The sequence below is a fragment of the Natator depressus genome, chromosome 4 (genome assembly GCF_965152275.1).
Source record: "Natator depressus isolate rNatDep1 chromosome 4, rNatDep2.hap1, whole genome shotgun sequence".
Classification (NCBI taxonomy): domain Eukaryota; kingdom Metazoa; phylum Chordata; order Testudines; family Cheloniidae; genus Natator; species Natator depressus.
Genome location: NC_134237.1, coordinates 30,794,637 through 30,821,470, shown reverse-complemented (window position 1 = coordinate 30,821,470; position 26,834 = coordinate 30,794,637). Strand labels below are relative to the sequence as shown.

General features: G+C 41.1%; 2 protein-coding genes across 3 annotated transcripts in view; one reads left to right on the top strand and one right to left on the bottom strand.

The window, feature by feature from the left end:
• Positions 1-10,272, bottom strand: part of GSTCD (glutathione S-transferase C-terminal domain containing) — a 119,409-nt gene extending 109,137 nt beyond the window's left edge. Inside the window, exons 1-2 of one of the 2 annotated variants that reach the window (XM_074950705.1) lie at positions 10,093-10,272; positions 2,099-2,438 (exon numbers count right to left, since the gene is read on the bottom strand). The gene's annotated coding sequence lies outside the window, so the exon portion shown is untranslated. The remainder of the gene's footprint in view (positions 1-2,098; positions 2,439-10,092) is intronic. The other variant, XM_074950703.1, reaches the window with a different exon arrangement.
• Positions 10,273-12,887: 2,615 nt separating this feature from the next.
• INTS12 (integrator complex subunit 12) overlaps positions 12,888-26,834 on the top strand; it is a 32,073-nt gene continuing 18,126 nt past the window's right edge. Inside the window, exons 1-2 of the mRNA XM_074950709.1 lie at positions 12,888-13,023; positions 26,180-26,343. Of these exons, the coding sequence (XP_074806810.1) occupies positions 26,188-26,343 (156 nt within the window). The 5' untranslated portion in view covers positions 12,888-13,023; positions 26,180-26,187. The remainder of the gene's footprint in view (positions 13,024-26,179; positions 26,344-26,834) is intronic.

Genomic DNA, 26,834 nt, shown 5'->3' with positions numbered 1-26,834 from the left:
TCAACTTTAAGCCTTTGAATGGTTTTATGCAATTTACTATTTGGTATTCTTAAAAATGTGTAAGCAAGCACTTAGCAATTATGGGAACAGGCGCTTTAAAATTCAATAAATATATAGTAGTTAGATCTCTCCCACTATTACCATGCATTTTTAAAAAATCTGGTACTGCTCACGTGTGCATGACTATAGCAGCTTATTTTATCAGGCACAGATTTGTGTTTCTGAGATCACTATAAGGCCAATACAACATATTCATGTAACCAGAAGACAGCATTAGTTTCTATACTACAAATGAAATCTAACTTCTGTAGGGTCATTCGCTGAAGGCATGAGCAAGCAAAAAACAGACAAGCTGAATGCACCTCAAGAATGCTATATGTGTGCATCTCAAACACACACAATTCATTTAAAGAGAAGTTTGACTTAATTAAAATAATACTCATGGCTCACATTAATATTCTTGTCATCAGATGAAAAAAAATCCATTCAATTTCCTTAATACTTCATTCAAGAGTCACAGTTTCCTCTATCAATCTTACACTATTCCAGGGCAGTTTAAGAATTATGATGTAATAATTGTTCTGCACCACCACCTAATAAAATTCTCATCTACTGCCTTATAAATCGCAATTCATATTTCAATCTTTAGACACTAGATGGCACCCTTTTGAAGCAATCATTGTAGAAGCAAATAACACCAGCAGAGAAAGGGTATCTTAACAGAACGAAAAGATGCCATTATGAATGTTTTGTATAGAAAGCAAATGACTCTGGACCAATACTATTCTTGTAAAAAAATTATCTAGGTTAATAAGAGATCCTGGAGCAATTACATGAATATGCTGTAATTATTTACTTCCACAATAAAAAGGGTTTGACTTTGACACACACACACACACACACACACACACACACAGTTAATGGATATACATGGGTCAAATTAACCATTTAATAACATCACTATAACTGGGCCAAAACTGTTGTTCTAGGACTTATGTATGAAAAAATTTCTAGTCTACCTTTGAGACTAAAGTAAAGAGCCAAATTACTGCAATGGTTATATTACGATTTTTTTTTAAGTGATTGATCACACACTTAGTGCAGCACTAGGGAGGACACTGTAAAGAATATCGCTGTGCACTATGGCTGCTCACACCTGGTTGTCAATCAACCAAGTTAACTCTGCAGTGAAGGCATATCTTTAGTTGATTTCTAACAAGGTTCTGAAAGCAGCTACTCAGTGAAGATGTAATGCCTACCCGTGCTGCTGCTATTGCTTGCACAGTTTTCTGAAACGTAAGGAAAGCTATTTCCACAATCAAGTAGTGACAGAAACTGGGTTGGGTTTTTTGTTGATAAATGATCATTTTAAGTCTCTACAAGTCTCATAAAAGAAAGACCGTAAAAACAAACTCTGGATTTTCCACTAGCTATCCTAACTAATTTTTTTTAAAGCCATAATTATCCAGTGCAGCAAGAGACCTTTGAGTGTCATACATATTTAGGATATGTGCCATTCATATAAAATGCCTTTATGTAAGTCTTCAAAGAGTACATTTACATTTAACTGTTTTTATACCGTCATGTGACAGTTGTTTGAGAAGTCTATTCCCTTCTCCTGACGGGAAAAAAACCCCAAAGCATAGGAATTAGTTAATATTATGATTAACAAATGTCAACAGGGACAGCCATTGGAATTTTACAACTTATGCAAACAAAAAATGGCTGAAACAACTTTGTTGATGATCATTAATCATTGCATTTAGGCAGTTTCAATCCAAAGTAAACTATGCGTAAATTATGCACTGATGAAAAAAATTATTTTAGGAGTGCTGCTGCTTTATAATATTGTAACACAGGTGTGAGTTCTGGAGCAGGTAACTAAGGGACTAATTTTACAAACATTTAAGGCTTGTAATTAACTCATATGCATGTTTGCAACATAGGGTCTTTTCTCCAACAAAATCACTTTCTCCCTCAGATTAGAAGTACTTGAGGTTTATAGTGATTTTGGGAGAAACCGCTTTCTTTTCAGCTTCTGAGATAGTTAATTTAGATCAGAGATATTAAAACTATTTTATGGAGTGGAACAAATTACTTTCCTAAGTAGGGTCCATTTAGGACAATATACTGTTCTCTGTCAACAGTGGACCTCCCAAAAATGTCACGATGAGCTTCACTCAGGGGAGGAAAAAAAAAAATAGCGTTGGACTCATTTAGGAAACCACTATTTCCATCATCCAGGTGCTTCTCTCCTCCTCTGTCCATCTTGACTTGGTGGCCTAGTGGCAGGTTTCGTTTTCAAGGTCAGAGAGCAGTTCAAATTTCAAAGACGCTTTGACAGCCATGGTGAAATATACGCCATCTTTAAACTCGCAAGAAGTCAAACTCGATTGTCGCAGTAGTCCCTTCTGGAGTATATGAGTGAAATCCTGGCCCTAAAAAAGTTAATGACAAAACCCTCATTGACTCCACTGGGTACAGGATTTCACCCTATAAATCTTAATTGTTCATTTCTCATTTTTTGTTTTTGGAATCTATCACCTTTCTTAAATTCCACTGTTGCAGCACCACCGATGGTATTAACGGTGACAACGGAAGGCCATGTCTATGCTGAGGAGGGTTTGTACTGCTGTAGTTATCCCCAGGAAGCTGCACTGGTTCAAGTCACTTTTATACCAGTATGGAACACCTGCGCTAGGTTTTTCCACTGGTACAGCCATATCCGTGTAACTACACACACAAAACCCCTCAGTTCATAAAGACTTTAGTACAGATCAGCCACCAGTATTTAAATTGCTATATGGTTTAGACCTTCTCTGAACAAGATTCAACGACACAGTGGTTAACACACAAACAGCAAGTCTATAACTAGCATTCCCACTATTGTGACAAAAGTGAAGCTACAAAAGTGGTAATGATGGGGAAATTTTAAGAAAATTGCTAATGAAAGCACAGCCTAAGTGGCCTCTCTCCTTTGTTTTCCTGAAGTCAGCTTCTGAGATAGTTAAGAAAGATCAGCGTTATTAAACTCATTCTATGGAGTGAAACAAATTACATTCTTAATTAGGTCTACTTAGGACAATATACTGTTCTCTGTCCAAAATGGACCTCCCAAAATGTCAGGTTTCTTGAATTGTTTTGAAGCAACTCAAACTCCTAGGGTCAGAGTCTGATTGTAGTTACACTAGTGCGAAGTAACTCTGCTGGTGTCAATATTTCACATTTATGCCATTTTAACCATGCTGGCCACTAGTCTGCATTCCCCTATCCCAACCTACACAAGAAAACAAACAAACATATTCAACACTCAACATCTCTTCTGGTTCACCCTTATCTGACTTGGGTCTGTCTTGTAGGATGTAAACTCCATTAGAATTGCAATATTATCATGCATACAGTGCTAAGTACCCTGTCAGCAGTTAATAAATAATATAATAAATTCCCCCACCCTTTGAATTTCACACCTGGCCTTACCATCGTTTATCCTCCAGATCCTTTTCTCCCCACTTCCCTGGGCGTGCATCAAAAAGAGATTTATTACAACGTATCCTCTTCTCCCATACTACAAGCTCCTTAACAGAGCCTGCTTTGCCTATTGCTCTTTTCCCAGCTGCTCCATGTGTCTCTCTTACAGATTCTCAGTGTACTACATTAAGTAGGAAGCAGCTATCAGAGACCACACTGAAAAAAGATGATAAGCAATTGCTGGCTGCAGCAAGGAAAAACACATAGCCCTCCAGACTGAAGCTCAGACTGAGGGTAGATGCAGGTGCTGAGAGTTGTTTCCCTTAAAATAATCATCAGTGTACTAATTGACAATGTTGATATTAACGTGTCATCACTAGGCTTCTGAGAGAACACTATGTTCAGTTGAACAGTGGCACATAACATTTCTCAGAGCTATTTTGGAGATTTTCAGAATTCTTTGTCTGCAAAGAAGACGACACTATATTGTACATATTTGGAAGGTTATTTTTGCAACCAGAGTGGCTAAGAAAATGTTTTTAAATTAAATCTCAAATTCTCCAGACTGTTTAACAGACAGAGGGAAAAAAAACCTCATACCTTTTTAGGTACATTATCACTGTCCGTTTCATATCTATGCTTTAGACAATGTCTTTCCAGCAGAGAAAAAACACTGTGCCATAAAATTACTCCAGTCCTTAATATCTTAAAAAATAGAATTAATTTTCAAAATATCGTTCAAACAAAGTTAAATCAAAACAGTTTGTTAGAGAAAAAGAATAAACATTTCTAAAGAGATATAATAGGTCACCACAGAGAGTTTCGGTTGTTTCTGACTTTTTCTTGGCTCACCAAGAATATCGTTACATAGAGCCTCTAGTGACAGAGCATCAGAAACCTCCACACAAGATTTAAAGATAATCCGCAGCAAATGGGGAAGAAGAGAGAAATTTGTGCTCATGCCCTTTCTTTTTGTTTCTTTATGATATGTAAAGGTGGTCTGAAAGTGGGGTTTGGGGTTTGTTTAATTTTATTTAATTTAATTCTTCTTGTTTTTCATATAAAACGTTCAGGTCATGGCAAGGCTGGAAGACTCCGTGATGACTGGAAAACTACCAAAATGGTGACATCACAAGAGCCAACAGAAATCTGAGCAATTGAGAGGGGAAGAAATTTTTAGTCAGTCTGTTTCAAACTTTTTGTTTTTAATGTTTACAGCTACGTAATTTCAGTTACTAAAATCCCAAATAAAGTGAGCACTGTTAAAGATTCAACCTCGTTTAAGGTGTTAGAAGTCTCAATAAACATCCCTGAGACCTCCCAGAGTGTCCTCAGGCATAACCAAAGAAGACCACATTAGACATTCTTGATATTTATAACAAAACAAAAAAATTAGGGGAAAAAACCTTCAAAAACAACAAACGTTTCAGGCCTTCTTTATATATCATAAAAGAACCCAAAAAGGCAAAAAGCCAATTGTTGAAAAAAATCCGTTGAAGGTCATCTTTAACAAATCTCCGACTTCTACGAGCAGGTAATCTATCATAATTCCCGCTTCAGAGAGGAGTGCTAGAAAAACCTTCCTCCCTTGCTTACACAAACCGGTTTGCAAAGAATTCTGCAGTATAATTTCTGACCTCTAACTTCCACACTCAACCGTACCAACTGCACAATTATATGCTCAGCTTGGTCTCTCAGTTATATTTATCTTTGAAGTCTGAAGGCTTAGATTAATCCAGCAGGTTTCTCTTGCTCTCACTTTCCTAGCCATCAAAAACCTTTCCGTCATGAAACAGATAATTCATTACCTCAAACATTTATCTAGGAAATTTCTTATTCAGCCTCAGACAGATGGTGGTGATCAATGCAAACCTACCTGCTATATTCAAAAGCACCTGTTTTTTATTCCCAGTTAACTGTTCTCTCAAATAGGAGCTTTTCCTCTCTCCCTTTAACACTGCAGTTTCTATAGTTAATGATACTGCCTTCATCTTACTTTTAAAAAATGACAACTGTACATGAAAACTATACAAGGACACATTAAATATGGTTAAAAATGTAGTAGTTCACATAAGCCTACACTAGAAAAGTTACCATATTGCTGACAAGGGCTTCAGTTGAACACATTAAAAGTACACATGTAGACCAGTACAAGCTATGTTCAGCATGATTTCAGAAAAGAAAATGACTGTTTCTGTTGTTTATCCTGGTCTATAATTGCTGTTCAACCATGTAGAGATACTGCTGATACTCACTGCAGCAAAAGTTAATTTTCCAAGGTTACATTAGGCCATAGTGAGTTTCACTGGCTCCTCCTGCTGGAAGCACTAACCCCTTGCCTCATGTCATTCAAACCACATGCTCAAGGTGATCTAAATCAGATGCTCATTAACTGGCATTTTCCTCTTCTTCTTCCAGCTTTAAATTTTTTTTCTGTCTCTTAGCAGAATTGAGCAATAATAAATTTAAGCAAAATTGGACAGAAAATAATTATGGGGAATAGATATGCATTTTCAAATAGTTGTCATCCCTTTGAAAATCAGAATGGAGTAATGTGAAGAGAACTAAGAGGAGGAAGGATTTTTTTGCTGATCACCTTTTTCTTCCAGATTGGTTTGGTCGTTATTTAACATGGGACTTTTTACATTTTCTCTAGCACAAGAAGTTTGAAAGTGTGTAAGACAGAGATGGCAGAGTCATTATTAAACTGTTCCAGACATGATGGGCTCTCACACATGCCTCTAATTACTGTTCAACACATTATATAAAGTTGTATTTGGGTCTTGTTTCAGTAAAGAAGCAAAGTATTTTTATTAAGTGTCAATAAGTGACATAGGGATGGGACTAGTGGATTTTCCATTCCAGCCTATCACATTCATTAATGAATAATTAAACATAAAAAAAGGTTTTAACAGATATTGTCAGTTCAAGTTTTGTCCCAAATTCAGGGCTCTTCTGAAAAAAATAAGACCATGAAAAATATGTCCATGAACTTGTCTTTAAGAAAACAGTGGAAAAAATTATTTTGAACAAATCTCTGTAGTGTTTGCATTTTGAGCGTTCTTAGTAGTGCATGAGAACCAAAAGTAAACACTAACTAGAAAGAAAGTGAAACTGATTAGTGCTAGTGTTGTCAAGCGATTAAAAAAATTAATCACAATTAATCGCACTGTTAATAATAGAATACCATTTATTTAAATATTTATGGATGTTTTCTACATAGTATAGTGCAATCTCTATCATGAAAGTGGAACTTACAAATGTAGAATTATGTACAAAAAACTACATTCAAAAATAAAACAATGTAAAATTTTAGAGCCTGCAAGCCACTCAGTCCTACTTCTTGTTCAGCCAATCACTCGAACAAGTTTGTTTACATTTGCAGGAAATAATGCTGCCTGCTTCTTGTTTACGTCACCTGAAAGTAAGAACAGGTGTTTTCATGGCACTGTTGTAGCCAGTGTTGCAAGATATTTACATGCCAGATGTGCTAAAGACTCACATGTCCCTTCATGCTTCAACCACCATTCCAGGAGACATGCATCCATGCTGATGACGGGTTCTGCTCGATAACAATCCAAAGCAGTGCGGACTGATGTATGTTCATTTTCATCATCTGAGTCAGATGACACGAGCAGAAGGTTGATTTTCTTTTTTGGTGGTTCAGGTTCTGTAGTTTCCGCATCCAAGTGTTGCTCTTTTAAGACTTCTGAAAGCATGCTCGACACCTCTTCCCTCTCAGATTTTGGAAGGCACTTCAGATTCTTAAACCTTTGGTCAAGTGCCATAGCTATTTTTAGAAATCTCACATTGGTACCTTCTTTGCATTTTGTCAAATCTGCAGTGAAAGTATTCTTAAAATGCACATGTGCTGGGTCATCATTGGAGACTGCCATAACATGAAATATATGGCAGAATGTGAGTAAAACAGAACAGGGGACATACAATTCTCCCCCAAGGAGTTCAGTCACAAATTTAATTAATGCGTTATTTTTTTAATGAGCATCATCGGCATGGAAGCATGTCCTCTGGAATGGTGGCCGAAGCATGAAGGGGCATACGAATCTTTAGCATATCTGGCACGTAAATACCTTGCAGTACCGGCGACAAAAGTGCCATGCAAATGCCTGTTCTCACTTTCTGTGGCATTGTAAATAAGAAGAGGCAGCATTATCTCCTGTAAAGGTAAACAAACTTGTTTCTCTTAGTAACAGGCTGAACAAGAAGTAGGACTGAGTGGACATATAGGATCTAAAGTTTTACATTGTTTTGTTTTTGAGTGCAGTTATGTAACAAAAAAAGATCTACATTTGTAAGTTGCACTTTCATGACAAAGAGATTGCATTACAGTACTTGTATGAGGTGATTGAAAAAACTATTTCTTGTTTATCATTTTTACAGTGCAAATTTTTGTAATCAAAAATAATATACACTTTGATTTCAGTTACAACACAGAATATATATGAAAATGTAGAATAACGTCCAAAATATTTAGTACATTTAAATTGGTATTCTAGTGTTTAACAGTGTGATTAAAACTGAGATTAATCACAATTAATTTTTTTAATCGGGATTAATTTTTTTAGTTAATTCCGTGAGTTTACTGCGATTAATTGACAGCCCTAATTAGTGCCTAGTCTCACAATCCAAGACAAGAGAAATGCAAAATATGAATATCATTAACGGTGAAAAGTAAATTAGATTTTTAACAGGGCTGTCGATTAATCGAGGTTAACTCACAGAGGCTCTAAAATTTTACATTGTTTTATTTTTGAATGCAGGGTTGTTTTTTTTTAAAACATAAATTCTACATTTTTAAGTTCAACTTTCATGATAAAGAGGTTGCATTACAGTATTTGTATTAGATGAATTGAAAAATACTATTTTGTTTGTTTTTTTACAGTGCAAATACTTCACAGTGTAATCAAAAATAAAGATAAAGTGAGTACTGTACACTTCGTATTCCATTTTGTAATTGAAATCAATATATTTGAAAATGTAGAAAACATCCAAAGATATTTCAAATACAATACCACTTTTTAATCGCAAAAGGAACAGGAGTACTTGTGGCACCTTAGAGACTAACAAATTCATCTGAGCTACAAGTACTCCTGTTCCTTTTTTGGATACAGACTAACACGGCTGCTACTCTGAAACCTTTTTAATCGCGCGATTAGTCATGATTAATTTTTTTAATCGCTTGACAGCCCTAATTTTTAAGTTATTTCAGTTTTAATAATCAAAAGTGTGTGTTAAATTACACAGGTAAGGAAAAATGTACTCCAATCCTGCAAATGACTCCTTCCTCACAGAACCAGCTGCAGGACTGAGACAGGACTTTGTAGCCATCCTGAATGTCACATCAGCCAAACTTTGAATCATCCATCTGAAATCATTTTCTCAGTATTGTTACAACTTATAAGCAGCTGCAGCATGCCTTTGGGCACCAGTGACGTCATCAGACATATGTTTAACTTCCTCTCCCCTGTGCAGACTGGCTGCTTGATCAAACTCCTCCTGCACAGTTTTTTCACATCAGCCTTATGCACCTGCACTCCATGTTCTCCCTCTTCCTTATCTTTCCTATATATCCTTCCACCACCCTTCCTTTGTCTTGTCCTTTAGCTGATGCTCCTTATAAAACCACACCCAAAACATTAAAAAAAAAATCACAGAATTAACACAATGTTTTCAAACCATCGTGTTGTTCACTCTGCTTGTATATTATCTTCTCCCTTCTCTCCATTCCCTTTTCTATTTAGATACATCTACACTACAATAAAAGACCAACGGCACAGCTGCAGCTGGCCCAGATCAGCTGAGTTGGGTTTGTGGGACTCAGACTGCGGTGCTAACAGCTGCACTATAATGTTCAAGCTCAGGGTGAAGCACAGGCTCTGAGATCCATCCCCCTCACAGTAGTGCCTGGACTCCAGCTGAGGCCCAAACATCTACATGCAATTTTTAGCCCCCACAGCCCAAGCCCTGCAAGCCTGAGCCAATTGACCCAGGCTTTGAGACCCAGTGCTGCAGGCTTTTTATTGCAGCGTAGACTTAGAGTGCAAAATCTTTGGGACAGGGATTGCCATTTACTCTATACTAGTACTAGACACAACAGAGCCCCAGTCTCAGTTAGGGCCCTAGCTGCTGCTGCAATACAAATAATTAACAACATCTGTTATACTGCATAGCTTAAAGAGCAGATATTGTAAACAAACAAATTTATTTACCTATGGAACTAAGACAAGCTTAGTTGGTTAGAACTAAAAGAATGTTAAAAATCCGATTTACTTTAACAAATTATGCTGTTCACTTTTTAAAATTTCTCCAACATGGGCTAAATATCAATTAAGTCTGTTTCACTGTGCTACAAATTTGGGTTTCACTACAGAGGACTGTTTATTTGTTTAAAAATGTTTCCAGGAAAATATAAACAAAATATGGAAACATTTCTATTGCTCTTAGTTTCTGCAAAATGTTTTGTTTGTTTTGTTATGGAAAAAATAAAACTCCGGACAACATTTAACAAGGTTTCTTTTTCATTTAACATGTATCACATCACATTAAGTTATTTACAAATGTAATGGTTATTCCAATAAATATGTAGAACAGCAAAAATAGTACCTGTGTTTTTAAGACATCAGACTCGGGAGATATAATTTATATTCCCATTTACGTCAATTTGCTGTGTGACCAGGGAGAAGTCACCTAACCTCTGTGCCTCAGTTTCCCATCAATAAATAGGAATATTCAGAGGGTTTTATATCATTTGTGAAGTTCTTTGAGTATCTCAGATGAAACATGCTATAAAAAACAACAACAACAGAATTTAGGATGGGCACATTGATATAACTAAAATTACCTAGTTACCAGATATACTTCAGGAAAATAAGGGACACATGAAAAATTAAAGACAAACTTATTTTTAGTCTCTCTTCATATAAGAATTACTGCTGAAATTAAGGCACAAATCCTCTTCTCTACATCAAAACCTCACTTAATGTGCAATGGCAGTCAAAAAATACCACCAAAAAAACAACAACACTCCATAATCAAACAAAAAAGTTGACATACTGTGAGGCCCCCAACCCTAGAAAATTTGAGCATGGGAGTAATTTACTCACATGAACAGCCCCTTAAGTAGTTGAGGGAATAGGATTTTAAGCATAGAAAGAATGGATAGAAAAAATACATTAAATATTTACACTACACAAATTGGTGGTATGTCCTCAGTTGGAATACTGTGTTTAGTTCTGGTCACCTTATTTCAAAAAGAATGTTACAAAAATAGAGTATACAATACAGCTGATTAAAAAAGTGAAAGTGTTACTTTTAAAGAATTAACTTTCTGGGAAAAAGTTAAACGTTTTTAGTTTTCTGATGAAATATTTTTAAAAAATTCAAAGAAAGCACACGCTTTCTGTAAAAATTTTCATTTAATTGAAAACCCAATTTTTGTTCAAAAACGGTTTCCATGCATAATTTTCAATGAACCCTAGTTCAGAAAAAGCTCACAAGAATGACCAGATAAATGGAAAAGATTTTTATATGAAGAGAGATTAAAAACACTGGGTATCAGAGGGGTATCCATGTAGGTGTAGCCACAAAAACAACAAGGAGTCTGGTGGCACCTTAAAGACTAACAGATTTATTTGGGCATAAGCTTTCATAGGTAAAATAGCCCACTTATTCAGATGCATGGAGTGAAAATTACAGATACAGGCATAAATATACTGGCACATGAAGAGAAGGCTCACTACAAAAGCAATTTTCCCTCTCTTGGTACTGACAACCCCTCATCAATTATTGGGAGTGGACCACATCCACACTGATTGAATTGGCCTTGTCAGCACTGGTTCTCCACTTGTAAGGTAACTCCCTGCTCTTCCTGTGCAAGTATATTTATGCCTGTATTTGTAATTTTCGCTCCATGCATCTGAAAAAGTGAGGCTTTTTACCCACAAAAGCTTATGCCCAAATAAATTTGTTCGTCTTTCAAATGCCACCGGACTCTGTTGTTTTTTTAAAAATACCAGGACTGTTTATTTGAGAGAGGAGACAAGACAGAGGTATACAGAATAATTAAAGGTATAAAGAAGCTGAATTGAGAGTATAAATTAACCACTAACTTGTGGAGATTTGGAGAACATCTCCCCATAGGCAGGTTATTCCATAATTATTCACTGTGGATTTTATTGCCCTTTTCTCTGATGCTTCTGCCCCTGGCCACTCTAAGAGACAGGATACTGGATTAGATAGAACACGGGTCTGATCCAGTATTGCAAACCCGTGTTCCCAAAAAGCTTCCTTTTTCAGAACAGATCAACCTATTTGTTGCAAACCATTGATCTGTCACCCTTTTATTTGGTTCATTTGGTGATTTCCCTATTATTCATTGCTAATAGCTCTGCAGTGAATGCCAGTTATAACCATATCTGGATCTTTTAGCTATTCATGTATCCTACTGGCAAGGACTGTGTTCCTGCCTTCTGCCTTGTCCACTTTAACAGAAGATAACAACTGACTACTGTTACCAAGTAGTGGAGAGTCTCCATTAGCTCATATAGTAGAAGCGTGTGCTGCAGGGCTTAACATCCAGGATTCAAACCCTGTTGACAGACCTTCCTGAGGGCTGCTACATTCATAGCCTGGACTATGGTCTCTGCCATGCATCCATGGCAGTGGGGGCTGTGAAATTAGTTACCAAATATAGAGGGTGCAAGTCATTCTCCCAGGGAGTGGGGGACAGTTCCCCAAGCCCACACCAGCAAAACCCATGGGAAAGTAAATGAGAAATTGAGGGTGAATGCCCCAGAGCCCTGTGATGAGTGACCACGGTGACTCCAGGTAACAGAGGACTCACCCCATGTCCTCAATACCTGTCCCTCACAAAGATCCCTGTGCCTCAGGGGTTCACCCCACATACTCAGCATCTGCCCCACACTGCGATCCCTGTGTCCCGGGGAGGCTTCACCCCCCACCCTCAGCACCTGCCCCTCCCTGCGTCCCGGGGAGGCTTCACCCCCCACCCTCAGCACCTGCCCCTCCCTGCGTCCCGGGGAGGCTTCACCCCCCACCCTCAGCACCTGCCCCTCCCTGCGTCCCGGGGAGGCTTCACCCCCCACCCTCAGCACCTGCCCCTCCCTGCGTCCCGGGGAGGCTTCACCCCACACCCTCAGCACCTGCCCCTCCCTGCGTCCCGGGGAGGCTTCACCCCACACCCTCAGCACCTGCCCCTCCCTGCGTCCCGGGGAGGCTTCATCCCACACCCTCAACCCCTCAGTGCCCTGGGCCCGGCTCCGCGGCCCCACACGCTCCCAACCCCGCTTACCCCGGCCCCGGCCCCACGCGGCAGATTCCCCGCTCCCCCGCCTCAGTCCGCTCAGCCACCTCCTCCCCGGCTCCGCCTCTTCCTCCGCACGCTGCCTCCTCCCGCCGGTCCTTCCTGCCGCTCCGCCGGGCTTGCGAGCGCGGCCGGCGCCTGGGCTCCGCTCTGCGTCACGAGCCGGGCGCCGGGGAGCGGTAAGCGGGACTGAGCCAGGCCAGCGGCGAGGGGTAAGGAGCGGGCGGAGGCTCCTGGGAGGGGCCGGGTGAGGTGGGCCCAAGGCAGGGACAGGAGCCGGGGCACAGGCTGCGCCCCCCACCCCCCAGTGCCGTCCCTGAGCCCCGCGGGCTCCCCAGCCTGCCCGGCAGTAGCGCTGGGCCTAACCCGCGAGCGGCCGGGCCGAGCTCGGCGCTGCACAGCCCGGGCAGGGACGGAGCCCGCAGGTTCACTCCAGACGTGCCGAGAAACCCCTCCGGTGCTGGGGGCTGGGCGAGCTGCCCCGGCCCAAAGCCGAGGCTTCCCTCCGGGCCCGCTCAGGCTGTCGGGCCAAGGGGGAGGGTGGTGTTATTGCAGTGCCGGGGAGCTGATCACTGGGCCGAGCCACTCCCTCTCTTTGACTGGCTGGTTTCCTGACGACGCGATTATGCTTTCAGGCTTTTAGGAAACTTACCACTGTACAAACCAATGGTTTATTCTCCACCTAGTGATGAGACCCTTTCCCAGCCCCCTGACAGTGCTGAAGTTTCCCTGTAGGAGAATAAATGGCCATTTTATTTTGCTTTAATCTTCAGTGCCGTTTTGTTGTTTTGCTGTACACAATGAATAATTTCCCTATCCTGCCACACAGATGCGAGCACTTGATTTTTGTAGACAGTGCTGAGTTTAGGTCATTATAGTAACTGATAATGGAAGGTTCTCATTAGCTGTGCTTCTGGGCGCTGTTGGTGGGCAAACTTTTTGGCCTGAGAGCCGTGTCGGGGCTCCAAAGCTGTACAGAGGGAGGGGTAGGGAATTCTGTGCCTCCCCAAACAGCCTGGCCCCCGCCCTTATCTGCCCCCTCCCACTTCCTGCCCCCAGCTGCCCCCCTCAGAACCACCGACCCATCCAACCCCCACTCCTGGGATCCGCCCCCCCCAAATCCCCCCCCCGGAGCCCCACGCCCTATCCAACTCCCCCAACTGCCCCACCCCTATGCCCCTATCCACACCCCTGTGCCCTGACAGGCCCCCTGGGACTCCCACACCTATCCAACCCCCCCATTTCCCATCCCCTGACCGCCCCCCACCCCAGAACCTCCGTCCCATCCAACCATCCCTGCTCCCTGTCCCTTGACTTCCCCCGGGACCTCCTACCCCTTATCCAATGCCCCCGCTCCCTGCCCCCTTACCATGCCACTCAGAGCAGCAGGATTGGCAGCCATGCAGCCCGGCCTGAGCCAGCCACGCCATGGCACTGCCCTGCAGGAGCTCGCAGCCAGCTGCCCAGAGTGCTGTTGGAACGGCGAGCTGAGGCTGCACGGAAGAGGGGACAGCAGGGGAGGGGATAGCAGGGGAGGGGCCAGAGGCTAGCCTCCCCGGGAGCTCAAGAGCCAGGCAGGACACTCCCGTGGCCGGATGTGGCCCACCTCTGCAGTAAACGCTAGCAGGAACTTGTTTCTGTCAGGGAACTGGTCCTAGTAGGTCTTTTCCAACTCTGATAGTATGATTTTTGAACTTCACTTGAATACTAAATCTCTTTCCAGATTAAAACACGTTTTCCTTTGAAGACGCAGCCTGTATATTCACACCTGAGTTAAATGTAAACTAGTTAAATGGTTAACATTGGAATAAAACTGAAAGATTTGGCTGTGGACAGTTATTCTTTATTTGTGGTAGCACCCCATCATGTGATACGTGCTTTCCATATACAGAAGAAGGCATAATCCCTGCCCCCAGGTGCTCAAAATCTAAAACCAGACAGAGAGTGGGTTGAGGGATTAGATCAACAAATATTCAGTTAAGAAATGAATGCATGTAATTTTGGCATAATTTATCTTCATGTGTAGTATAGTCAGCCTATGGTTTAAAATTTGCAGTGGTGAAAGACTATAATCACTTTTTGATCTTTATATTTTGATTTTGTATATTTAAATAATTCTCAAGACAAGGAATTAGTAGATTTGAGATCACTGCTCTCTTCTTAAAGGGAATCTAATACAAAGCTGTACTTGGCACTGGCATGACTTCTGTTGGTATACTCTGTCCAGTCTGGTATCCAGAGTTCAAGAATGATATTGATACATTGGAAAGGGTTCAGAGAAGAACCACAGGAATGAATAACGAATTAGAAAACATGCCATATAATGAGAGACTCAAGGGGCTCTTAATCTGTTTATTTTAACAGAGATTTAAGGGGTGATTTGACTGCAGCAGTCTATGACTACTTGGTGAACAAATACTTAATAATGGGCTCTTCAATGTAGCAGAGAAAGGTATGACATGATCCAATGGCTGGAAATTAAAGCTAGACAAATTCAAATTGGAAATAAGGTATAATTTTTTAGCAGTTGGAACAATTTACCATGGGGTCATGGTGGAGTCTTCATCACTAGAAATTTTTAAATCAAGATTGGATGTTTTTCTAAGAGAGATGCTCTAGAAATTGTGGGGAAGTTCTATGGCCTGTGCTATACCGGAAGTCAGACTAGATAATCACAACAGTCCCTTCTGGCCTTGGAATCTATGAATGTAAATAATCCTTATGTCCAAAGTGGGTATATTATAGAAGTTAAAATTGTGGCTTTGTGATTGGTCCCGGAGTTCAGTTTTGATCCTCCACCTGAAAATCTCCATGAAGACAATATCTAAGGGCTTTCCAGAACCTGGTGAACTTCAGTTTATTAAACAAGGTGATGCATTAATTAGGAATGGTTGGAGAGAATAAACAATTGAGTATAAACCATGAAACAATTAACCAGTGACCTAAATCAACAAACCATAATGCGCACTCAGGCAGTGTCCAGTATCTTTATGTCCATTTCCCCGAAGTGAGGCAGCTTTTAGGCAGCAATCAGTAAGTCATGGTTATATGAATGCAGAAACAAAGTCTGTCCTCAATCCAGGTTCCCTGTCAGTATGTCTGTCTCCATACCCTCCTTTCCAGAAAAATCTCCTCAAGATAGACACCGCGGGATCACCTCAACCCCTTAACTATGCACCTTCCCCGGGGCCCACTGGTGAAAGAGATGGACCAATACACTGGCATGTGAACTAGGGGCAAGAAAATTAGAGAATAGGAGCTAACACTGAATCTGAACAGCAATTAGCTAATACAAAGATGAAAATATGTAATTGTTAGAAGCAGGTAGCCTCCAAGAGAATTGGTGGGTTTCCTGGGCTAGCAGGGGGAGAAGGGAGCAATTATGGAAAAGCTCAACTGTTTCTTTGCATCTTTCTTAATCACAAAGACCATATTTTTCATATAATAAATCTTGAGGTATACTTTTCATATAATAAAGCTTGAGGTATTCTTTAGCAAATTTAACTTTCATATAAAAAGGCATTGGGATGGTCCTGGAAATTACAGACCAATGAACTGCACTGAAGTACAATGAACATGAGTTATGAGGAGAGGCTGAGGGAACTGGGGATGTTTAGTCTACGGAAGAGAATAAAAGAAAGAGAAGAGAAGAGAAGAAAGAGGAGGGATTTGATAACTGCTTTCAACTACCTGAAAGGGGGTTCCAAAGAGGATGGATCTAGACTGTTCTCAGTGGTAGCAGATGACAGAACAAGGAGTAATGGTCTCAAGTTGCAGTGGGGGAGATTTAGGTTGGATATTAGGAAAAACTTTTTCACTAGGAGGGTGGTGAAACACTGGAATGCGTTACCTAGGGAGGTGGTGGAATCTCCTTCCTTAGAAGTTTTTAAGGTCAGGCTTGACAAAGCCCTGGCTGGGATGATTTAATTGGGGATCGGTCCTGCTTTGAGCAGGGGATTAGACTAGATGATCTCCTGAGATCCCTTCCAACCCTGATATTCTATGATTCTATGAAAATTGAATATAAAACACAAACAAACTAGCACTTATTCTTCAGTGGAAAATTATTAGGGCTGTCAAGCTATTAAAAAATTTAATCATGATTAATCGCATGATTAAAAAAATTAATCGCACAATTAATTGCACGGTTAAACAATAATAGAATACCATTTATTTTTGCGTGTTTTCTACATTTTCCAATATAGTGATTTCAATTACAATGCAGAATACCAAGCGTACAGGGCTCACTTTATATTTATTTTTATTACAAATATTTCTACTGTAAAAAATGAAAGAAATAGTATTTCAATTCACCTAATACAAGCACTGTAATGCAATTTCTTTATAATGAAAGTTGAACTTACAAGTGTAGAATTATGTACAAAAAATAACTTCATTCAAAAATAAAACAATGTAAAAGAACCTACAAGTCCACTCAGTCCGACTTCAGTCAAATCTGCTGTGACAGTGTTCTTAAAATGGAAATGTGCTGGGTCATCATCCGAGATTGCTAAAACATGAAATATATGGCAGAATGCGGGTAAAACAGAACAGGAGACATACAATTCTACCCCAAGGAGTGCAGTCACAAATTTAATTAACGCATTATTTTTTTAACGAACACCATCAGCATGGAAGGATGTCCTCTGGAATGGTGGCCGAAGCATGAAGGGGCGTATGAATGTTTAGCATATCTGACATGTAAATACCTTGCAACGCCGGCTACAAAAGTGCCATGCGAACGCCTGTTCTCACTTTCAGGTGACACTGTAAATAAGAAGCAGTCAGCAGTATCTCCCATAAATGTAAACAAACTTGTTTGTCTTAGCAGTTGGCTGAACAAGAAGTAGGACTGAGTGGACTTGTATGATCTAAAGTTTTGCATTGTTTTGTTTTTGAGTGCAGTTATGTAACAAACAAAAAAATCTACATTTGTAAGTTACAGTTTCACGATAAAGAGATTACACTACAGTACTTGTATGAGGTAAATTGAATCAAATTTCTTTTGTTTAACAGTGCAAACATTTGTAATTAAAAATAATATAAAGTGAGTACTGTACCCTTTGTATTCTGTGTTGTAATAGAAATCAATATATTTGAAAATGTAGAAAAACATCCAAAAATATTTAATAAATTTCAATTGGTATTCTATTGTTTAACAGTGTGATTAATCATGATTAATTTTTTTAATTGCAGTTAATTTTTTTGAGTTAATCGCATGAGTTAACTGCGATTAATCAACAGTCTTAAAAATTATGTTGCTCTAATTTACTAAATAATGGATAAAGGAGAACTGGTTGATATAATTTATTTGGACTTCCAAAAAGCTTTTAAGGTCCCTAATGAGAGGCTAAAAGCCTTTCTGTGAAAGGCCGGGCTCTGTCATAGAGCTAAAACTGTAAACAAAGAGTAAGAATAAAAGGTCAGTTTTTAGCCAGGCGATATGTTATATTGGGCAATGGGTGCATGCAGTGTGCTAGGGTAGGTATTTAATATATTGGTGATCTGCAAAAAGGGTGGGGTGTCAGTTGAGAGCAAAAATTGCAGACATAAAATTATTTAATTAGTCAAAACCAGAGAAGACTGTGATGAAGTGGAACCAAAAAAACACAGGTGAATTGTCAGCATGTTGACAAGTGAAATTTAGTATTGACAACTACAAGGTGAAACGTATTGGAAGGAAAATTTTGAACTATTAATTGACATTTCTGGATTCTAAGGCCTGGTCTACAGTATGCGGTTATTTCGGAATTAGCCGAGTTAATTCGAAATAGAACTGATTCCGTCCACACGACCAAACCGTTTTTTCGATTTAAAGGGCTCTTTAATCCAATTTCTGTACTCCACCTCGGCAAGTGGAGTAGCGCTAAAATCGAGATCGCAGTTCCGGGTTACAGGTAATGTGGACGCAATTCAATGTTATTGGCCTCCGGGAGCTGTCCCCGAATGCTCCCTTGTGACCGCTCTGGACAACACTCTCAACTCCGATGCACTAGCCAGGTAGGCAGTAAAAGCCCTGGGAACTTTTGAATTTCATTTCCTCTTTGGTCACCATCAGCACAGGTGACCATTAGCACAGTCCACCATCATATGCAACCGGGCAGAGTCCACTATCACAAGAGACCACGCAGACTCGGATTCATAGACGAGCTCCAGCATGATCCGAACGATCACTGCATGTTGGGGAGACAAATCTGTTATGGCAGAAGTACGTTCCAAAAAAAGAAACGCAAATACGTACGCTAAAGTCTCCAGGGCCATGACGGAAAGAGGCTACTCCAGGGACACAGAGCAGTGTTGTACAAAAATCAAGGAGCTCAGGCAAATGTTCCAAAAAGCCAGGGAGGCGAACGGGCGCTCTGGGTCACAGCCCCATACATGCCGCTTCTACCATGAGCTGCATGCAATTATAGGGGGTGACGCCACCAGTACCCCACCACTGTCCGTGGACACCTGCAAGGGGGGAGTTGCACGGAGCGAGGAGGATGAGTTATTGGAGGATGAAGAGGAGGAGGAGGACAGTGCACAGGCGGCAAGTGGAGAATCCGTTTTCCCCCTAGACAGGAACTATTCTTAATGCTGGACCCAGTAGCCTCCCCCCACTCCCAGTGCGGGCTCCTGGACCATGACCCTGGAGAAGGCACTTCTGGTGAGTGAGAGCCTGATCGGAGCCACGCGGTGTGGGGAAACCCAGCTGCGCTGGCCTGTTCGCATTTAAAGGGCTCATTCCTGCTCAGAGCCTCATCTGAGCTACACAGTGGGTGTGGGTGGGTGGGTGTTGTGTGAAGTGATCATCCCACAGAGCCCGCAGGCGCTCCTTTTATATGGCAAATCCACCAGGCATTGCTTGCTATGGGAAAGGGGGCCCAGCAGTTTGAAAGCATTGAAATGAATGCGGAAGAAGCAGAACCCCGCATGCCCCTAGGGCTTACCATGGCTGCCTGCAAGCTGAATTCTGTTGGCCGGCCATGTGTGATGGCTTAGTCACACCAAAATGGCAGGCACTTCAGTATAAGAGGCAAAATGCAACCTTGTACAGAAAAAACATGTGCTGTGTACTATGAATTGCCTGTTTCACTGAGAAAGTGTCCCCTTTGTTCTCTAAAATGTATCTTTTAAAATACTACCCTCCCTTTTTCTCCTCCCGCAGGTGCAAATGTTTCAACGTGGCTCCTATCTACTCCATCCCAGAGGCTGGTCCAGATTAAAAGGTGGAAAAAACGAAGTCAGGACGACATGTTCGCTGAGCTCATGCAGTCCTCCCGCACTGATAGGGCCCAGCTGAATGCATGGAGGCAAACAATTGCCGAGTCCCGTAAAGCATTACATGAACACAAAGAGAGGAGGGACATGCGCGATGAGAGCGGGCAGGATGCTATGGTCAAGCTCATGGGGGAGCAAACTGACATGCTCTGCTGTATGGTGGATCTAATGCGGGAAAGGCAGCAAGACCACAGATTGCCGCTGCACCCCTGTATAACCATCCTCCCTCCTCCCCAAGTTCCATAGCCTCTTCACCCAGACGTCCAAGAACATGGCGGGGGGAGGCTACGGGGACCCACACACTCAACCCCAGAGGATTGCACAAGCAGCAGAAAGCTGGCATATCCGAAGTTTTGATTTGGTTTCTGGACTTGTCCTTCCCTCCTCCTCCACCCCCCTCCCCCAGTTACCCCTCCCCCCCCCCCCCCGTGTACCTTCTTATTTCTCTCAGTGTGTTGTGCAACAAATAATAAAGAACAGTTTTTAAACAATTGTGACTTTATTTCCTTTCATATGTATAGGGGGTGGGTAACTTCGAGAGAAACAAACACAGCTGTCACACCGTACCCTGGCCAGTCATGAAACTGGCTTTCAAAGCTTCTCCGATGCGCAGTGCGCCCTGCTGCGCTCTTCTAATTGCCCTGTTGTCTGGCTGTGCGAAATTGGCCGCCAGGTGAGTTGCATCAACCTTCCACTCTGCTATAAACATCTCCCCCTTACTCTCACAGATATTGTGGAGCACACAACAAGCAGCAATTTCAGTTGGAATATTGGTTTGTGCTGAGATCTAACTGAGTCAGTAAACTGCACCAGCGCGCTTTCAAACATCCAAAAGCACATTCTACCACCATTCTGCACTTGCTCAGCCTATAGTTGAACTGCTCCTTACTACTGTCCAGGGTGCCTGTGTATGGCTTCATGAGCCATGGCATTAAGGGGTAGGCTGGGTCCTCAAGGATAACTATAGGCATTTCAACATCCCCAACAGTAATTTTCTGGTCTGGGAAGTAAGTCCCTTCCTGCAGTTGTTCAAACAGACCAGAGTTCCTGAACTTGTGTCATGCACCTTTCCCGACCATCCCACGTTGATGTCGGTGAAACGTCCCTTGTGATCCACCAGTGCTTGCAGCACTATGGAAAAGTACCCCTTGCGGTTTATGTACTGGCCGCCCCAGTGTTCCGGGGCCAAGATAGGGATATGCGTTACATCTATCACCCCACCGCAGCTAGGGAACCCCAGCGCATTAAAGCCATCCACAATGGTCTGCACATTTCCCAAAGTCACTACCCTTGATAGCAGCTGGTCAATGATTGCGTTGGCTACTTGCAGCACAGCAGCCCCCACAGTAGATTTGCACACTCCAAACTGATTCCCGACTGACTGGTAGCTGTCAGGCGTTATAAGCTTCCAAAGGGCTATGGCCATTCGCTTCTCGACTGTGAGGGCTGCTCTCATTTTGGTGTCTTTGCACTTCAGGGCAGGGGACAGCAAGTCACAAAGTTCCATGAAAGTGGCCCTACGCATACGAAAGTTTCACAGCCACTGGGAATCATCCCGTACCTGCAACACTATGCGGTCCCACCAGTCTGTGCTTGTTTCCCGGGCCCAGAATCGGCGTTCCACGGCATGAACTTGGCTCAAAGCCACCATGATCTCCCAATTGCCACATGCCGTGCTTCTAGGAATGTCTGTGTCCATGTCCTCACCACTATCATAATCGCGCTGTCGTCGCTTCCTCGCCTGGTTTTGCAGGTACTGCACATACTGCTGGATAATGCGCGAGGTATTTACAATGTTCAGAACTGCGGTGGAGATCTGAGCGGGCTCCATGGTTGCCACACTATGGAAAAAGGGCTCAAAACGTAGGAGAGCAGAGTGGCAGTGGAAGAGGTGCTGTTCGGTTCACAATAGCCGAAAAAAAAGCAGGAAACAGTTGTCTTCTGTAGCTTTCACGGAGGCGGGAGCCCAGGACAGACAACATGGAGAGTCTTGGTAGCGCGGCAAGACCGAGAGAGCAGAGTTGGCGGCGGAAGCTGTGCTGCTCGGTTCATGATGGCCGAGCAGAGTTGGCAGCGGAAGCGGTCGATGAGGCAGAGAAAGAGTAGATACTTATAGAGATTACGTGGAAAGATGAGAGGAAATGCGAGGTGGATTCATAGTACCAGGAGAGAAGCGGTGCACCGTACTGCACTGTCTGCTGAAAGCAGTATGGCATCTGCACGCCAAAAAGGCGTGAAACGATTGTCTGCCGTAGCTTTCACGGCGGGAGGAGCGACTGACAACACACACCCAGAAACACTTGCGAGAATGTTTTTCCCCCATCATGCACTGGGAGCTTAACCCAGAATGCCAATGGGCGGTGGGGACTCTGGGATAGCTACCCACAGTGCAGCGCTCCGACATTCAATGCTAGCCTCAGTACTGTGGGCGCACTCTGCCGAATTCACACGCTTGAGTGGGGACACACAAGACCGAATGTATAAAATCGCTTCCGAAAATCCGAATAGAATAATTTCAATATAATTTCATACTGTAGACGTACCCTCAGTTGCTCTTTCTGAAGACAACCTAGGTTGCTATCGTAAATGAAAAAAGGCTTCTTGATAATTAGTGGTAGTCAAAATAGTAAGCAATGTTAGGTTTTATAAAGAATGGGATTGATTATACTGCACTGTTATAATACTGTCATATAAATCAGTGGTGTGCCATTTCTCAGAATATTGTGTTCAGTTCTGGCACCCTATCTCAAAAAAGGTATACATAAATAGGAGTTCAGCAACAGGTGATGCAAATAATTAGAGGAGTGGCGAGACTTCCATGTGAAGAGACATGAGAGAGGAGATGAATAAGAAGAGCCATAAAAGGGATATACAAATAATGAATAGAATATGAACAGTAAAGTTGGTGCTTCTGTTTAGCCTTTTCAATAATATAAGAACAAGAGGACCTTTAAACTGAAAAACAATAAATTTAAAATGATAAAAGCAAATACTTTTTGCATGTAGTACATAATTAGTGTGGAACTCATTGCCACAAGATACCATTGAGGCCAGGAGGTTTATAGGCTTCAAAGGAGTATTAGACATACATATGAATGAGAATATCCTTGTTTTCACTATATGGAGTGGAGGGTTTTTTGTATAAGCTCTCAGGCCTTACTCAGCCAACCACTGACAGCAGTTAAGAAACCTCCCATAGTGGGAGGTTATTTTATAATTGTCCATTATGGGTTTCTTGCATATTATCTAAGATACTACTTATATCACCCACATTACCATAGTATTTTAGTGCTTCACTGACTTTATTTCTCCTCAGAGCTGTGCAGTATGGAAATATTGTTATCCCCATTGTACAGATAGGGAACTGAGGCACAGAGTGACTAAGTGATTGGCGCAAGGCACTCTGTGACAGAGCGGGAAATTGAACCCCAGTCTGCCAAGCCCCAGTCTAGTGACCTAACCACTGGATCATCCTTCCTTTCATTACTGTAATGTTTGTAGTATTGGCCACTGTAAATGGCAAGATGCTGGACCAGACAGACAATTGGCCAGTATAAAACTCCCTATGTTATTGTGTTCCAATCAGAGAGCTGTGCATGGAAGGAGAGCAGATCATCAACCTTATTTTTGCGGATCACATCCATTTTTAAGTTAGCATATGAGCATCTCGCTCTGGTAAATAAATTTTCCCACTTTCTTTATCTTAAAAAGCAACAAAATAGATCTTTTTAAATTTAAAATTCATTTCCAAGTTTCAGCCTGCTGCACATTTTAAATAGCCTTATAAAACCCCTGAAAATGGGAGATTATAGTAGAGACAGACAAATTCTTAACTGTGACAATACTGGCATGCAGCATTATGATGATATTAACCTTGAGATTAGAAGAGAGATAGAAAGCCATGGTATGCAGATCAAAGGATTGAATATAAACTGTGCTCTTTTTTTAACAATTCCTTAACAGTAGAGTTCTTAAAAGCTGAAGTTAGAATTAGATCTACAAACTGTTACCTGTTAGAAAACAAAATTGTCCTTTTGCTGTTGGACTCAACATTGCTTATAGTCATTTTCTCAGAGTTCTTTTAATTCAAGAAATCACATTTAGCCTGATGGCATCCTGAGTTTGGCTGGTTACTAGTATCTGGTCTGACTATGTCAGTATGTTATATGGAGACTTGTAAACAGGAAAACTCATAAGAAAGGAACTTCAAGTTCCTCAAGCAGTGCATTATTCCAATATCTGTGATAAGGGTTCTGTTATCCTGCATACTTTATATCTTTGTGGATTTAAGAGAGACCTAGAGATACAGTGTATGCTACTGAAACACAGACTGTAAATACTGAACAAAGAAGAAGAGCAGGTAATACAGATCACAAGAGTGGCCTGAGCAGTTACAATAGGTGGATGTATGAGAGAGGAGGATAACCACTTTCCACGTGCATTGAATTTCATTTTTATAGACATCAGAGTGAAACTGAGTTGCCCTGAGATGGGCTTACACTGTAGTCTTTGCTTGATCAGTACAAAACCAGAGTTACTGGTGTTTAGGAGATACTAGTAGAAGTTCTGTGGCCACTGAGATATGATTTGACAAGAAGCAAAGATTAAGGAACAGAGAAAAGGTTCTGAATAGAATTCTTAGCTCTCTGCTGGGTCCATTGATAAAATCCTTATGAAGTCTATTATATGCTGAACTCCTTGATGATCTTGGTAAAGTGATTCTCTAGTGTCTTGTGAAAGCCCAGCATGAAATAAAGACTCCTGGAGACTTCCAGGCAAGCAATGATGGAGCAGCTTGCCACTGCTAGTGGATTGTCCAGAGAGGTTAAAGTTCACTATTTTCACTGTGCTTAACATAAAAAAAAATTCAGTCAGGCAAGACTTTGCAAGCTGGAACCAGAGTACATGTCCAAGCTGTGCTTTTTAGGAGAGTGGCATGAAAGCTCCTTTAAAAGAGTTTTCTAAATTACAGGATTGGAAATAAGAAATCCCAATAAATGTGGCATGATGATAAAAGAAATTAAGAATACTTACATCTCATGCTTTTTGGAAAAGACCAGAAGCCATTATTTGCTGTAGCTTTCCTTAAACTGAAATAATAAAGATATATTGCTGATTTGGGAGAATTTCTTCTTTTGTAAGGAGGATCTCTTATGTAATTGCCCTTTCCTGGAATTTATGTTGCTGAGACTGACAGCTCCTTGCTTATCTAGGTAGAAAGAATTAGTTATGTAGCTTAACTAAGTGGAGAAAACTCAGATGTGGAAAAAAATTGCTGCTATCAAGAAAAGATGTTTTAAAATGAATTCTGTCCCTTTCCCTCACTTCACCTCATTGTATATTGTGGCATCTCAAACCCTAGATAATTTTTACTTGTCATAAAATGCGATCAGTAATCACAAAGGAACTTGGACAAATAATTGCCTGGATACTTAATTTCCTTGCTTTGTAAGTTAAAATTAAGCAATTGACATCTAGATTTTGTCATTTTGTAAACCAAAAATTGTGAAGTAACTGTTCTAGGTATTATAATGAGTAGCTATTGTTCTGAAAAGTTCAAAAAGTGAAATTGTGTCTGCAAAGAAAATTGTTTTTCCAAATGTACATTGGTGTTAGTGAGCAACCAGATGAAAGGCAGTGTGCACGCAATGAAAGTTTAGTACAGTATTTTATGATATAAGGAGGAAATTTACAACCTATTGGTTTCCCTTCTTGAAGCTGTCACTCATTTTTAATTTATTACACTTGAATTTTGCTCATGTTCTGAATAACAATATTCTGAAATACATGTTGCATTCTCATAAATACAGTACATTTTGTTTTCTGACTTTGTTTGCCAAATTCAGAATCTGACATTACTTCAGCTGTGGGATAAGATGCCGCTACTCTGTCATTGTCTCCTAATGGAGGTGGTAGTTGGCTTTTGTGGCTGTGTTTATCTGTTTTGTTTTTTAAATTCATATCTATGCCTAGAACTCGTGATAAATAATGTGCCCATTTCTTCTCCCGAAAAGAGTTTTCTTTGAGATTATTAGCTCTTGTGTTATTTGAGTTGTACTCCATATGAATAAAGTTCAATGTCTTCTTTTTCATTTCCTTTCAAAGAAGCTACTATGGCTGCTACAGTGAACCTGGAACTTGATCCCATCTTTTTGAAAGCCCTGGGCTTCCTGCATTCAAAGAGTAAAGATTCTGCTGAAAAGCTAAAAGCTCTGCTTGATGAGTCTTTGGCCAGAGGAATTGATTCAAGCTATCGTCCTTCACAAAAGGTATTCACATGAATAGAACACGTAGGTCATTTTTATATGCAGTATTAAAGCTCCAGCTATTCCTGCTTCAAGTTTTATAGCTGAAGAACTATGAGAGCCAGAAAGGGGGGAAAAACAGACTTGCGGAGTAGCTATGTTATTACTTGATCACTGACCTTTATGCATTTGTTCCTGGTGCCATTGAAGTTAGAGGAAAACTTTGTATTGACTTCAGTGGCACAGTGTCTGGTCCTGGAAGAGAGCTGTTCCTTGTTAAGGTGGGAGGGGCTCTTTGTAACCTGGTGCTTTCTGAATACTTTTATCCTGGCTTTGGTGGTGGTATGTCTGTTACTTCTGAATCATGTTGCTCATCCATCCTGAATCAAAATTAGAACTAAAAGCTCATAAAAATGCAGGTTAATTATTGTTGCTGAGCATAAATCTTAAGCAATGTAGCCAGATAATGGTAAAACCACATCAGTTTTCTGAACATTCTGTTGATTAATCTGTAT